Genomic DNA, 15,087 nt, shown 5'->3' with positions numbered 1-15,087 from the left:
AAAAGTGCAGGGCATGGGTTGGGAACCTGCTCAGTTGTTTGTACTGTCTAGATGAAAAATTAAGTGTATTTATTTTTATGAGAACAAAATTAAAAAGACATGTAATGAGAGCATATGGAGCAGAGTCACCTGGAATTCCAAGCAAGCAAGATAACTGTATGTTACCTCTATTTTTACTTTAGATACACTATATTGCCAAAAGTATTCAGTCACCCATCCAAATCATTGAATTCAGGTGTTCCAATCATTTCCATGGGCACAGGTGTATAAAACCAAGTACCTAGGCAGGCAGACTGCTTCTACAAACATTTGTGAAAGTATGAGTTGCTCTCAGGAGCTCAGTGGATTCCAGCATGGTACCGTGATAGGATGCCACCTGTGCAACAAGTCCAGTCATGAAATTTCCTTGCTACTAAATATTCCACAGTCAACTGTCAGTGGTTTTATAACGAAGTAGAAGCGATTGGGAATGACAGCAACTCAGCCACGAAGTGGTAGGCCACGTAAAATGACAGAGTGGGGTCAGCAGATGCTGAGGCACATAGTGCACAGAGGTTGCCAACTTTCTGTAGTCAATCACTACAGGCCTCCAAACTTCACGTGGCCCTCAGATTAGCTCAAGTACACTTAGTTCCAGTGAAAGGAACTTTCAATGCTTCAGCAGACCAAGAGATTTTCAACTGTGTTTCTATGTTTTCAAAGAAACAACAGTTTGTGCTCATTGCAATTATGTCAATATTTTGAAAATAAACAAATGAATGATGTAGACGTTATTGGAAATAAAAAAGTCAGGTTTCAGCAACACCTCAAATACAACCCTTTCCAAAAAAAGTTGGGGCACAAATATAAATAAAAACTAAATTTAATGATGTGCAAATCATTTAAGCCCTATTTAATTGAAAATAGTGCAAAGACAAAGAAGCAAATGTTGAGAACTGAGAAATGTTATTGTTTTTTTTTTTAAATATATGCCTATTTTTAATTTGATGCCAACATGTTCCAAAAAAGCTGGGATGGGGGCATGTTTACAACTGTGTTTCATCACCTCCTCTTTTAACAATACTCTGTAAGAGTTTGGGAAATGAGGAGACCCGTTGCTGTAGTTTTGAAAGTGAAATGTTTTCCCATCTTTGCTTAATATAGGGTTTCAGCTGCTCATCACTTTGGGGTCTCCTTTGTCATATTTTTCATTTTAGAATTTAGAAGGTCTGGACTACCTTCTCTGAAAAAGACTTTGTCGGGATGGCAGCATATATTGCAAAACATATATTTATCGTTCAGCATTAACTGTGTCTTCACAGATGTGTACGTCACCCATGCCATGTGTACTAATGTCCCCCTTTACCATTATGAATACTGACTTTTGAATTGTGCACTGAAACAAGCTGAGTGGTTTTTAACCCAGATGACACAATGTCCATGATTTCCAAAAAGAATTTCAAATGTTGATTTGTCAGACCACAGGACACTTCTCCACTTCCCATCTGTCCATTTTAAGGTGGCAGCATTCCTGGATCCTGTTTATATAAATTTTCATTTTTTGCATTTAAGAGTTTTAATTAGCATCTGTGGATGCAGCACTAACCTGTTTTCACAGACCGTGGTTTTCAGAAGTGTTTCTGAGCCCATGCAAAAGTTCTGTTATTTTATGTTGAGAAATGCTATTCTTGAATTATTGCACTATTTGACCATGCAGTCTTTCACGGCGGTGAAGCCTTTCTCATATTTACTTCTGAAAGACTCAGCCTTTTTTCTGGGATGCTCATTTTATACTCAATCATGTTATTGACCTGTTTTGCACTAAGAACTTTCCTTTGCACTAAAACGGGACTTGGTCCTTAGCAGCTGTCAATCATTTAACAGATCTCAGATGATAATTTATTTTACCTTCAAACAATTAATTGATGCTGTGTCAGTGCCTGCCATAAAAATGTTTGTGTTATATCACAGATTCGCAACATGCTGTACATAACTTTGAACAGGCCACTATTTAAATAGTCACATTCTTTAAAAAAACACTGAGTATCTCAAACTGAATATGACAATAAACTAAAATAACCTAAGCTAATGTTTTGGTGTGTAATTTTCTATGCATCATTTGGGCTTAGCCTGCTATTTAGTGTGGTAGTTTCCAAAAACAGCCTACAGAAACATACCATCAGTTCACATCTAACAATTCACGATTTATAAAAAAATGTATAAAAGTGTTTAGCCTAAAATTGCTTGGAACATATAAGTACCTCCTGTTGGAAACTAAAGTTATTCTCCCAAGATGCAATAATGCATGCACAAATGAGCAGTCTGTAAAAAAGTCGGCCTTCGGTGAGGACCGCATGTAACAATATGGCTTTTATCCAAAATTCCATTGTTAAGATACATATGAGGACCAGTCAAAAGAGGAGGGATTTGTTAACAGCTGTTTGACCAACACTAATAAACATTAAAAATGAACTGACATTGTCATTGACTTGCATTATGCTTGTCTATATTGAGCCACGGTAGATGATTTTTCTGAATGTAGTACCTGTGTGGCCGGTGTGACGCATAAATCTGTCCCAAATGCACTTATTTATACATAGCACAACTAACTAGGGCCGTAAGGCTTAGGGCATCTTATAGGTCAGGCCCAGAAAATTAAAAGAAAACCGGCTGTAAATCAGATGCAATTATACCATTAATTCCATTAGATGTCGCTAGTGCATTACAAAAGTGTTTTACCGTATAGGCGATAGAGTTGAAGACAAACCCTGTTGTATATCTTTTAGCCCAGAATGTCTTACACGTGTAGAACGATTTTACTCACTACAATAATTTTAATATACTGTTTGTTGTATTGGCAGTCCAGAAAGTATACACAAGAAAGTGTATGGATAAAAACACTATTACGCGCACCAGCTGTCCGTAGGGCTCCATAGCTCAGGGGTTAGAGCACTGGTCTTGTAAACCAGGGGTCGCGAGTTCAAATCTCGCTGGGGCCTCAACACCATCATTTTCTTCATTTATCGGCTAGAACAGCATCTCAGTCTTATTTCCTTCCTGCATTATGCTTTAGTCTGTGTTGAGAGCGACGTAACCAGCAGAATAAAAAAATAAATAAAATGGCATGAGAAAGGGACGTTGAGAAAGAATAGCTAGATAGATTAGATAGATTCAACTTTATTGTCATTACTCAGTACAAGTACATGGCAACGAAATGCAGTTAGCATCTACCAGAAGTGCAAATAGTAGCAATAGTGCAAAAAGAGACTGTGCAAGTGTGTAATAAATAGACATAGTGCAACAAATTACAGTATATAGAATAAATTACTATTATAGATATGCAAAAATAGATTCACTATAGGTGTGTAGATATATACATGAACATGTTGGAGATGTACACTGTACTGAATAACTGTTGCGATGTGTTATTTACATGGCAGTAGAATGTTAACTTTGTGCAATGGTAATAATAATGAATAAAACAACAGCTCTGATTGGTGAGTGTAGTATGAAAGGCAGTGTTCATAGTTTTATAGTTCATCAGAATGTAACGCGCTGTCTTCGTGATTTCCTCTAAACCTGCCCCTCTTATTACATTGTCAGAGCCCGGATAGCTCAGTCGGTAGAGCATCAGACTTTTAATCTGAGGGTCCAGGGTTCAAGTCCCTGTTCGGGCGTGACTTTTTCTGTCCTATTACAGTCATAGAAACCACACAAAATTTAGTGTACAATATTTATTTATTTAGTCTACCAAGCGCTTTAATCCATTTCTGGATCACTTATGCCACACAAAAAAGAGTAGGCTATATTTTATCATGTAGCCTTTTTTATGCTTAGCTAGTTCGCTAATGTATAACAGTTTCGTTTTAGTGCGTAAATGACACAATTTGTTGTAGTGATCTGTCGAATTTATTACACTACTACAAATTATATTGATCTATGGAATCCAGCCTTTCAAAAAAAAAAAAAAACATGTTGTCTACGCCCAACGTGGGGCTCGAACCCACGACCCTGAGATTAAGAGTCTCATGCTCTACCGACTGAGCTAGCCGGGCTGCTGCTTTCCCAATATGACTAGGTCGGAAAAGTGTAACCACTGTGACTTGAAGTCTGAATTTTGTTCCCATAAGTGTATTAAGTTTATTGATTTTTAAATGACACTGTGTCAGCACAGCAGCAGTAACTACACAACTACTTTTGGAGCAAGAGGGAAAACTGTAAAATTTTGTTTGAACTACTAATTGTAAGGAATACCAGCGATTAATAAACTACTAGAGACAGCAATTGTGGTTTAGTACAACATGTAATTTAGTACAACATATATTACGTTTACTGATTTTTAAATGACAGTGTCAGCACAGCAGCAGAAACTACACAACTACTTTTGGAGCAAGAGGGAAAACTGTAAGATTTTGTTTGAACTACTAATTGTAAGGAATACCAGCGATTAGTAACTACTAGAGACAGCAATTGTGGTTTAGTACAACATGTAATGATACAAATACAGCCGCTAGATTTGGGACCGAAAAACAACTTCTTCCCTGACCGGGAATCGAACCCGGGCCGCGGCGGTGAGAGCGCCGAATCCTAACCACTAGACCACCAGGGACCTGGTTTCCCTACCAACATTATGAAACAGAGAAATCTAGGTAGTATTTTATTGTACTGTCCTCTACAAACTTTGATAATTATAATAACACTTACAGGTGAGTTTCACAAAGCAACACTATGCAAATAAGCAGTTCTCTGTTTTGTTCTTATGTAATAGACATCGTCTGCAACTACACGGTCTTTATCAGACCAATTCATTGTTCAGTATTGTCATATTTCACACAGTTCGGCTTACTAAACGGGTATTTCAAAATAATCAAATCAGTAAAGTTAGTAGCAATACCCAGATGAAATAATGAGCTGCAGGTGTGGATGTCACTGAGCAATCTGTTGAAGCTTCGGTTTTAAAACTAGCCAACTGAAAATTACAAAGAAACAAAAGTCCAGGGGGTAGGGTCTGATTCAAATCCAGCTCCTCCTGCGTCGTGTTTTCACTGGTCTGTATTGCCATGTGAGTTGGACTCAACAAGGCGATTTCCACGTTTTGTTCAGGCCGCTCCAATTTTGTCATTAGTATTATAATTTTGCCACGGAACAACGAGAAAGGCAGTGCACAAAAAGGGTATGTCTGTTCTCTGTGATGCTGGAGAGGTTTGAAAGTGGGACTGTGTATTGTAGCTGTCTATCTGACTAAGCCGTGTATCTGGCTACTTCTTTTACAAAAAACGAGCTCCCTGGTCTGTCGAGAGACCACCAATCGGATTCGGTCTCTTCTGAAAAAGGTCGAACTAACGGCTAACACATGAAGATTTCACTGTACATAATGTTTAAGCGAAGAGTCGGTCACTCTAGTTTTGGTCTGGAGGATTGCTGACCGGCGGGGTTGTTAGTGTGGTTCCTCACTTTACTATGAAAAGCATTTGACACGGGTCGCTGCTGTAAAAGGGGTGAAAACTAAAAAACACACTTTGAAAAGAAAGAGGGGTAAAATATATTTCTTCAAGTGAAATTGTAATGTTTTCCCCCAGATTTTCTGCATAATTGTTGACATTCCGAGTAGTTTGACGTGCAATGTGCCGTTCTGGTTCAGTTGCTCACAGTAGTGTTGTTGGGAACCATTTAAATGCCTCTAAAAGCTGCCCCAATGCTATGACTCAAAATGGTTATGATTGCGCTGCCTGACCTCGGACACATTTTTATTATCGTTTTGAGCTAAATATCGGGTCTAAAACATAGGCTGTTGTTCAAAATCTATTCAAGGTGGAGGGGTACATGCAGGGCTATGTAAGCCAAAATAGACCCCAAAGGGACTTGCATTTTCAGATCTATCACAATTTTATCATCACCAACAATCCATGTAAAAACTCACAGTTGTCGGTTAACTGGTCATATTGGATAGCAAATAAAATTGCTATATTTCCATTGTAGAGGTCTCAATCCCTGGTTCCTATCACCACCAAAACCAGTCTGTTTCTGTACACTTTCAAAAAAAGGTATGAAACTGCCCCTGGGGCAGTACCCCTCTTGTCACTAGGGTGGTACACCCAAGGGTACAATCTCAGTACCTTTAGTCAGGGAACATAACTGTACCATAATCCACTGAATTCTCCACACACCTGTCTCATCTCCAGGCTTTTTATATTATTGTTCTATTTTAAAATATTAGGTTATGAAAAGATACAAATATGTACTTTTCACCCTGAAAAAACATATTTAAGGTTCACAGTTGGACCTTAAAACCACTGTTGTACCTTTGAGGAAATATTTCTATTGCTTTTACCTTCATGAACAAAGAATTTACCTGCACATAACCTTTATTTCTGACAAAGCAGTGTGAATGCTGTTGTTTACATCTTAATGATTGAATTATGCAGACATTTTGAAAAGCTTATGAAATTCCCCTTCAAATGCTTAACATGGAAAAAAGTTTGATGTGACTTGTGAAAAAACAACTTTCTCTCACATCTTACTGGTCATAAACACTGCCTTACATTTTGACTTTGAAATTTTGTTCATCAGTAAAATGTGCAAGAAATTTAGTTTTCCTACATCAGTGCTTTAGTAAATTAAAAGGGACCTATTATGCTTTTCCTGGTTTTTCCCTCTCCTTAAGTATGTTTTATAGCTTTTTGTGCAAGTAAAGAGTCTGCAAAATTAAATAAGACCAATGTACATCAGAGGGGACAGCACAGCAACATCTGGGCTACAAGTCCTACTGTCAGAAGGAGTAACTCTCTCCCACAAAGAACACTTTTCTCAGCTGTGTCAAATGCCTTGTTTGAATTTCAGCCTTTTTCCTTGTTAGTAGATGATCATTTCCACCTACTAATAAGCTTGGCACTCCCTTACACAACACATAGCAATCCTGGAGGCTGGGAAGAATTTGTTCACTGGGAGAACCTCTCTGGCAGTTCAGATCTTTCCAGAAAGCAACTTTCTAGAACCAGCTGTCAAGACCAAACCAGATGCAACATCAAACCAGCCACCAGCCTTTCTCTCAGCACATGTGTATTCACATCCTGTATCCTGGTTAATCTGAAAATCTAGTGTTAGGTCAACCTTCGTTTTGGGATAGCTGACCAATCAGAGCACACTCAGCTAATTGAGAGGCAAGGCTTAAAAACACAGGCAATCTAACAGTGTGAATAGAGATGTATGATATGAGAAAAATGTGTTTTTGGAACACTGAAGCATGTAAATCTATTCTAGTAGACCTCAAAAAATGATTAATAATGAAAATGAGCATAATAGGTCCCCTTTAAGCTTTTTCCTTATGTAAATCATTTCAGAATGTCCCACAGTTATCAGAGGGGTTCTAAAGCCAGTTCTGGGACCCCATGATCTGCACCGTTTTCTCTTTTTCTACTCCAATACGACCTGACCCAGCTTGTTAATAAGGGATCACATGAGCTGAAAGCATAAAACTGTGTACGTTGTTGGGCCCCACATTGAAGCTAGCTGTAACAATAATGTGTACTGCATATTTTTTACTGTCCACAGATGCATGTAACAATTTTAAGGAGAGGGCAGAGTCTTGTCATAGAAAAATGCAGCAAGTGTTGCAGCAGTAAATATCACTGCCCATTTTGTAAACCTCGAGTTTACCGTGCCGCCATGGAACACCAGGTGCAATACCATGTCCGTAATCATTTAAGCCTGGCAGTTAAGCATGAAGGTAACTCACTCGTCTGTTATTTTGATACATTCATTATGCTGCTAATACACGGGGAACATCTAGGCAATAACATGTCATTTTATACTCATATACTTTTTTAGATACTTCGCAGATTATTTTCTTACATGCTCTGTTTTTACCCTTTTTTATACTTTCACTTTCAGAGTTCTACATAGTGAAATGCAATCTGTACTGCAGAAACCAGGCACATTTTCACTGCTGCTATTGTCCAACGACCATTATAAGGAGGGTTCAAATAGTAAAACATTTGACAGCATGTAGAAAACGATGCTTGATTACAAAACCAGCCATCAAGATAGAACCAGGTGCCATCACTGATCCCGCCATTAAAAGAAAAGCAGACACTTTCCAGATCTGTCCAGAGAACCACTTTTCAGAACCAGCTGTCAAGACAGAACCAGACACAATCCAGATCTGTCCAGAGAACCACTTTTCAGAACCAGCTGTCAAGACAGAACCAGACACAATCCAGATCCGTCTAGAGAGCCACTTTTCAGAACCAGCTGTCAAGACAGAACCAGACACTTTCCAGATCTGTCCAGAGAACCACTTTTCAGAACCAGCTGTCAAGACAGAACCAGACACAATCCAGATCTGTCTAGAGAGCCACTTTTCAGAACCAGCTGTCAAGACAGAACCAGACACAATCGAGATCTGTCCAGAGAGCCACCTTCCAGAACCAGCTGTCAAGACAGAACCAGACACAATCCAGATCTGTCTAGAGAGCCACTTTTCAGAACCAGCTGTCAAGACAGAAGCAGACACAATCGAGATCTGTCCAGAGAGCCACTTTCCAGAACCAGCTGTCAAGACAGAACCAGACACAATCCAGATCTGTCCAGAGAGCCGCTTTCCAGAACCAGCTGTCAAGACAGAACCACCCACTTTGACAAAAACAGTCAAGACAGAACATGATGCAACAACCAACCAGCCACCAGCCTTTCAGCACGTGCATTCAGTGTACTATATTTTAATATACCCTAATTAATCTGAAAATCCAGTGCGTTACATCAACCTTCTTGATGCCTTGTTAACAGTGCTTTGTCGTCCTTAATAAATAAATAATTAATTCTAAATAGTTAATAATCTAGACTTGCATGCTTTATTGTCCCCTACGCATTCTACTCAGCACTGTTACTGCTACACGCCCTTCAATACTGCCTGTTGAATTGCTGTATTATGCACCCTTTACCAATTAAAAGATTAATGTACATGCAAACGAAAAATAAATATGTATTTGTTTGTCTGTTATAGCTACTGTATTTACACTTGTGGATGAAAAGTCTGCCAATCTAAATAAACCGTATAAAAAGTATACAGTAATCAGGTTCATGCTGTAAAATACAAAGTCTTAAATAAAAAACTAAACACTAAAAACACTACTGAATGCTGCAAGCAGCCTATTAAGACGACGTGGTCTGACTTCAGGCCTGGACCAATGGAAACACGGTGAGAGGAGCTGGATTTTTATGCAACTGAGATTTTGGTTGTTTCTCAGGTATTGGGTTGAATTTGCAGCTTAGACACAATCAGTTACTTAGTCTGTTCATTGTACGAGTTAGAATTGCGACTGGTCAGCTGCAAAACACTCCACATATCCTTCTGTTTTTGTGCTTTACAAATTCCTGAATCTGATCCAAAAGCTAACAAATGAGTTAAAAGTATTTTATATCCAGGCTTTCTTCGTCACTAATGTTAGTCACCTAGTTAGCTCAGTGGTTCACAATCGAGGAGGCACCTGCACTTTTCCTACTCCAGCACACCTGATTCAACTAAAGCTAGTTAATGAACCCATTCTAGGTGGACGTTGTTGGAGCAGAGAGCTCTCAGGACGGAACCAGATGCAACCTCTCAGGGTTGGTTTTGGGAACCTGTACCTAAATGGTGTTTTTGGCCAGATAGCATGCCATTTCAGTAACGTTAGCTTAGTAATGTTCTATGTAAAACTAAGCAAAACAGCAACTCATAGTAAATCCATTATTATTTTCTTTGCCAAGGTTTTAGTGCAACAGTGCTACGTTAGCTAGCTAGTTCATTGTCTGTCTCAGTCCTGCTTTAAGTAACGTTAAAACCACGTTTACTTACCAGTTACTGTGCTATATTTTTGATATCTTGGGAAAAGATGTTGCATTGTATCTCCTGTAGAGGAAAAACGGGTAACAGTACAACGAATTCCAAAGTGCGATCTGTTTCTATTAATATGACAAAACCATCGTCATGGCAAGAAATTACGTCACAATGCGCTTTTCTGAGCGCATCGTCAATCGAACGCTGCCTGTTAACGTGTTTTAGAGAGACTTAGAATTATTAATGAATATTCCGGCACCTTTTGTGGTTTTTAAAAGAAAACAATTACCATCTGTTTTACCAATGTACTTCTACTAAAGTATTTCGGGGTTGATGTGGAAAACTGTAAGATGAAAGACCGGATACGGTATTACACTGGATGTTTCAGATGTTATTTTCTATGAAAATATTAGATAAAGTATTCCTTTTTGTACAATACATAATCATTATAGGTATATATCATTTACATAAGAAAAGATGGTCTGATTAGAAGTCAAACCTTACACATTTCCTCTGTGAGGAATATGGCACTTCTTTAATAAAAATAAAAACAGGAATGCAAAAAGGACTTTAGAATTATTCATTGATTGATTTATTTAATGTGTAAGCCCACCCCTGGCGGTTGGTTGTCATAAGTTAGGTTATTGTATGAATCTTTTAATCAAGAAAGAAAAAAAGTCAATAGAACGCTGAGCAATTGCATTACTTGTCTCATTAAATGCTTTAGAGCAAAGATTAACAGCAAGGCAGCCCTGCAAAGAAAGTTTCTGATTCAAAGTTAGACCATTATCTTATTTAGTCACGTAGGAATGTGTGCATGTTTTTTACGTTGTAGTGTTCTGTATTTCATTTTTTACTTAATGAAACACAATTGCCACCTCTGTTTTTAGAGCTTGGAAGGACCACCCTTCATAAGTGGCCATAAAGAGGGGCAGCCTTTTTGGATAGCCCTCTTCAGAACAAACTGGTTTTCAGTAGGGTTCCGTTGACTACATATCATTGCCACCAGAACAAAAACTTGCTTCTTACGCTGTGTTGTGTATGTGTGTGTATACATATACATATACACACATATCCCTGAGCAAATATTTTCACTTTTTTTTTTCTCAAGTCTTTTCAAGAACACATGTTTTCGGATACATTCATTCACCATGCATCATTGCACAATAAGCTCTTATTCTATTCTTACAATAGACGATATAGTGTCAAAAGTGATTTACACTTCATTTTGCTACAATAAATATACATCAGCAAGGCCCAGTTTTTATTTTTATTTTCCCAAATATAAAAGGCTCCATAGGCTACTCATAGGTCCTCTTCCTCATATAACACACAACAAAAAGTATATTTGTTGCTTAGAAAAGTCCTGACATAGCATTTGCCATCAAAGTAATTTTTAATTATTCTTAAAGATAATTATTATCTTTCAACAAAATGCAGGATGACAGGACTATGTATGTTTTTCGGCAAATACCCTCACTATTAAAACTGACCAGATATTACAATATTGCAAGATATTGATTTTCAAAAGGGCTTCCTTTTAGATGCCTCACTGAGTCTGTTTTTCTTCCAGCTTATCACATGCACCACAGCAACTGCTAGCACCAATCCTAGCTGCCCAAAACCCAACACTGCTGCAAATATTGGGTAAGGGATGAGCCATTTTTCTGCCACTGAAAGAACTGCATCTGAGGAAAACAAGGGAAAACAGTTACCTTAAGAGTATGCAACTATATGGATATCAGAAAGGATGAGTTACTGATGGCTTTGTAGATGCTGATAAGAATTTTTCAACTTTAGAATTTTTTTTATATGATTATCAGTGTGGTCAAAGGTGAATGCATTCATACAGCATTACAAAGACTGAAACTGAGCAGTGCCATGGGTTTTAGCTTACCTTTTTCATAGTTAGAGATATTTTCAGCTGTTATCTCTCTCGATGAGTGAGTAGGCTTAGCTGAAAGATGACACATATAAAATCCTATAAAAAAAATCTGCAGATCATGGCACTCTACTAAATTTAAGTTACACCAAAAATCTGTTACCAAATATGTGCACTCCATCTTCAAAGTCCATGCGTTTGCCATCTGCAATTCCACAGTAGTACGAGGCAAGATCACTTTTCAAGACGTGGGAAATCTTCAGTCCAAAAGACTTGTCCACCAGACAACCCGTAAACTGGGTGGAATTGTAATTCCAAACTTCTGACAATTTCCCATCACTCTTCAGGCCTGTAACCATCAGAAGCCTTGGCCTTTCCTCCATGCTCACTCTCAACCAGAAGATCTCATGGTGTAAAGAAATGTTACACTTCAGTACAACAGTTTCTCCAAGTGTAACTGGTTTCATTTCTACTGCCCCCAAAGCTGTCAATGGAAGAACAAGGACCACTGCTACAGAAAAAAATGCCTATGTTAGAGTACACTCTTAAAATGGTTCTTCAAAGGTTCTTTAGTAAAGAAAATTATTCTTGATAGAACCATTAACACTCAAAGAACCATTTGCATGCTTGAAGGTTTATTTGCATCGTGTGATGATTCTTCGGATTAGTGGAGAATGTGTTGTATATGGTTCCGTATAGAACATTTTTAAAAGGGTTCTTCTGTTACATGTTTGACATCATAACCATAGAAGAGTCTTTTTTTGGTTCTAAATAAAACCACTTTTAAAAAGATTCTATATAGAACCATATATAACACGTTCACGATCAATCTGAAAAATCATTACATGATGCAAAGAAACCTTTACGCATGCAAATGGTCTTTGAGTGCTCCTGGTTCTGTATAAAACTATTGTCATTACAAAATAATTTTTTTTAGAGAAAAAAAATGTTTTAAAAGAAATGTTATATTGCTTTAATTTACTATTTACTGCCATAACATTTTAGCATAACAAGGTAAACCAGACAACTCAAAGCCTTTTTAAATGATTTTAAGGTATGAAACTCACCAGCACATGAAAGTAATAAAGAACGCAGCATCCTGTGTTTCCGCATCTGTTTCTTTTCAGAGTAATTTCAAACATGCCGGATGTAAATGAAAGTAAAACTGTGTTTTTCCATTACTCTGCCCACTCACACCTAAAGCCTACACGTCTTTAAACGCCTTCACAAATTTCTAAAGAAGACAGACATGAGGTGTTCCCTGTAGTCATACCAAATAAATTTGCTATTCTTTGGAACCCATTCAATACAAAATGATAGAAACTAGGCTGGTTTGCTGAAAACTCTATGACTAATCACTACTTTATTATCCAGTGAGGTTACAGAGTTAGTTTTGTATTTCATCATTTTAAAAAACAATCAACCAATTAAACAACCAAAAAAATAAAATAAAATAACTACTCAAAGGGGCAAAATTCTGCACTCACCAACAGGAAGCTGCCTGTAAACGGATGTGGGTCAACTTTTGATCACTTATATGTGACTTCCTCAACACATTTACAACAAGTCTGTTGTTATTGTAGTCATGTGTTTCCAGACCAGTTACCACAAACCAAATCTCCAAGTAAACAACGAAAAGTACCAACAGTATGAATTAAAACAAGACCCCACCACAGCATTAATTAGTCTTCTTCATACACATTTATAGTTCTGGATATCAGCAGTACATTTAAATGCTTAAAATCAGTGTGTACGTGTGTGTGTGTGTTTTATTATTATTTTTAAACAAAAGTACACCAAAGTTATGCCTCAACAGGGCATGATTATTTGTATCGGTCACAATCATGCTAGCTGATGATTAATTGACATTTAAATAACTGCATTTTCACAGTTCACTTATTCATTCTAAGCCATTATTAAGGCCTATATTGATCAAATTGGTCACTTACAGTTGACTGGGGCAGAGCAGAAACTTCTTTGTGTGACTTTGTACTTGAATGGAAAATTCAAAGACCTTTACACAGGTGCACCACGCAATATTTTTGAAGGTTAAGAACGTAAATGAGAAGCTGACACTCAGAAAGAACCGCATTATGTCCTGAAAGCAGTAGGGAACAAATTACACAGTGAACGATAATGAACTGCGCTGCAGTCATCTCTGTTTATATACCTCACCCAATACTACACTGCTAAAAAAGTTTTAAGTTATAAAAAGTTTAAGTTATAAGTTTTTATACTTTTGCCATACATAACAAAAATAGAACTCTTTGGAAAAACACCATAACTACAGTGCAGCATGAAGGTGGGAGCATCATGATTAGGGGGCTGCTTCTCTGCAAAAGTTATTCTGGTATTATGTGTCATCAAAGGAAACATAAAGAGGACATATAAGAGGAGACTTGAGCCAAGAAACTGAATTTGGGGAGAACAACAAGATAGTGACCAGCAACATAAAATAAGACTAGAAAGGGAAAATTTGTGAACAAACTTTAAGTTGGCTTGAAAAAGCCAGTTAATTACATAAAAACAAGAAAAGGTGTGTAAGTATGTGTGACGTGTTGAGTGTATGCTGTGTGTTTATTGCATGTAGTGTGGGATGTGTTGAGTGTGTGCTGTGTTAATTGTATGTGTTATATTAATTGTGTGTGGCGTGTTGAGTGTGTGCTATGTGTTTATTGTGTGTGGTGTGTTGAGTTTATGAGGTGAGTTATTTGTGTGTGATGTGGGGTTTGTTGAGTGTGTCCTGTTAATTGTGTGTGGTCTATTGTGTGTGTTAAGTGTGTGTGGTGTGGGGTGTGTTGAGTATGTGCTGTGTTAATTGTGTGTGGTGTGTATTAATTGTGTGTGTTGTCTGTTGGGTGTGTTGAGTGTGTGTGGTGTGGACTATGTGCTGTGTTGTGTGTGTGTGTGTGTGGTTTGTTAAGTGTGTATGGTGTTTGGTGTGGGGTGTATTGGATGTGTGGGGTGTTTAGTGTGTGTGGTGTGTTAAGTGTGTGTTTATTGTGTGTGATGTGTTTATGTGTGGTGTGTGTTAAGTATGTGTGGTATGTTTATTGTGTGTGGTGTGTTTGTGGTGTGTGTAGAGTGTATTGTGTGTTTATTGTGCATGGTGATGGCTGTGTAGAGCGTGTTGTGTGTTTGTGTGTGGGGTTTTTAGTGTGTGTTTGTGTGTTGTGTTTGTGCGTTGAGTATATGCAGTGTGTTAAGTGTGTGTTGTGTTTAGTGTGTATAGTATATTTATTTGCCTTAAATTCTGTGCCACCTTATTTTTATTGCAATGTTAATTGAAGTTCCACCTTAAATTCTGTGCTATCTTCATTTTAGTGCTACCTTAAAGAGAGTTCCACCTTAAATTATGTGCCTCCTTAAATTGAGTACTGTTATTTGAAGTTCCAACCTAAATTCAGCGCTA

General features: G+C 37.7%; 2 protein-coding genes and 4 non-coding genes across 9 annotated transcripts; 3 read left to right on the top strand and 3 right to left on the bottom strand.

The window, feature by feature from the left end:
- Positions 1–2,905: 2,905 nt before the first annotated feature.
- On the top strand, positions 2,906–2,978 carry trnat-ugu. Its single transcript has one exon. It is a non-coding gene; the product is annotated as a tRNA-Thr (tRNA).
- Positions 2,979–3,583: 605 nt separating this feature from the next.
- On the top strand, positions 3,584–3,656 carry trnak-uuu. Its single transcript has one exon. It is a non-coding gene; the product is annotated as a tRNA-Lys (tRNA).
- A 305-nt stretch (positions 3,657–3,961) lies between these two features.
- On the bottom strand, positions 3,962–4,034 carry trnak-cuu. The gene has a single exon. It is a non-coding gene; the product is annotated as a tRNA-Lys (tRNA).
- A 482-nt stretch (positions 4,035–4,516) lies between these two features.
- On the bottom strand, positions 4,517–4,588 carry trnae-cuc. The gene has a single exon. It is a non-coding gene; the product is annotated as a tRNA-Glu (tRNA).
- A 456-nt stretch (positions 4,589–5,044) lies between these two features.
- LOC108426767 lies at positions 5,045–8,802 on the top strand. 2 transcript variants are annotated; one of them, XM_037538253.1, is made up of 3 exons: positions 5,045–5,152; positions 7,531–7,705; positions 7,870–8,802. In XM_037538253.1, exons 2-3 carry the CDS (start codon positions 7,531–7,533, stop codon positions 8,712–8,714), a joined length of 1,020 nt encoding a protein of 339 aa, XP_037394150.1. In that variant the 5' UTR covers positions 5,045–5,152; the 3' UTR covers positions 8,715–8,802. The 2 variants fall into 2 exon arrangements, 1 of the variants encoding a protein (XP_037394150.1); XR_001857800.1 differs by lacking the exon at positions 7,531–7,705.
- Positions 8,803–11,049: 2,247 nt separating this feature from the next.
- Positions 11,050–14,208, bottom strand: LOC108426766. Of its 3 annotated transcripts, none has more exons than XM_037538847.1 (4): positions 13,163–14,208; positions 11,839–12,186; positions 11,691–11,750; positions 11,050–11,481 (listed from the first exon to the last, which is right to left on the bottom strand). In XM_037538847.1, exons 2-4 carry the CDS (start codon positions 12,140–12,142, stop codon positions 11,318–11,320), a joined length of 528 nt encoding a protein of 175 aa, XP_037394744.1. In that variant the 5' UTR covers positions 12,143–12,186; positions 13,163–14,208; the 3' UTR covers positions 11,050–11,317. The 3 variants fall into 3 exon arrangements, with proteins under 3 accessions (XP_037394744.1, XP_017551977.1, XP_037394745.1); XM_017696488.2 differs by lacking the exon at positions 13,163–14,208 and adding an exon at positions 12,743–13,141; XM_037538848.1 differs by lacking the exon at positions 13,163–14,208 and adding an exon at positions 12,743–13,141 and having other exon boundaries at positions 11,839–12,079.
- Positions 14,209–15,087: the final 879 nt, after the last annotated feature.

This window comes from Pygocentrus nattereri, chromosome 5 (genome assembly GCF_015220715.1).
Source record: "Pygocentrus nattereri isolate fPygNat1 chromosome 5, fPygNat1.pri, whole genome shotgun sequence".
NCBI classification, from domain to species: domain Eukaryota; kingdom Metazoa; phylum Chordata; class Actinopteri; order Characiformes; family Serrasalmidae; genus Pygocentrus; species Pygocentrus nattereri.
This window is presented reverse-complemented; position numbering and strand designations above follow the sequence as displayed.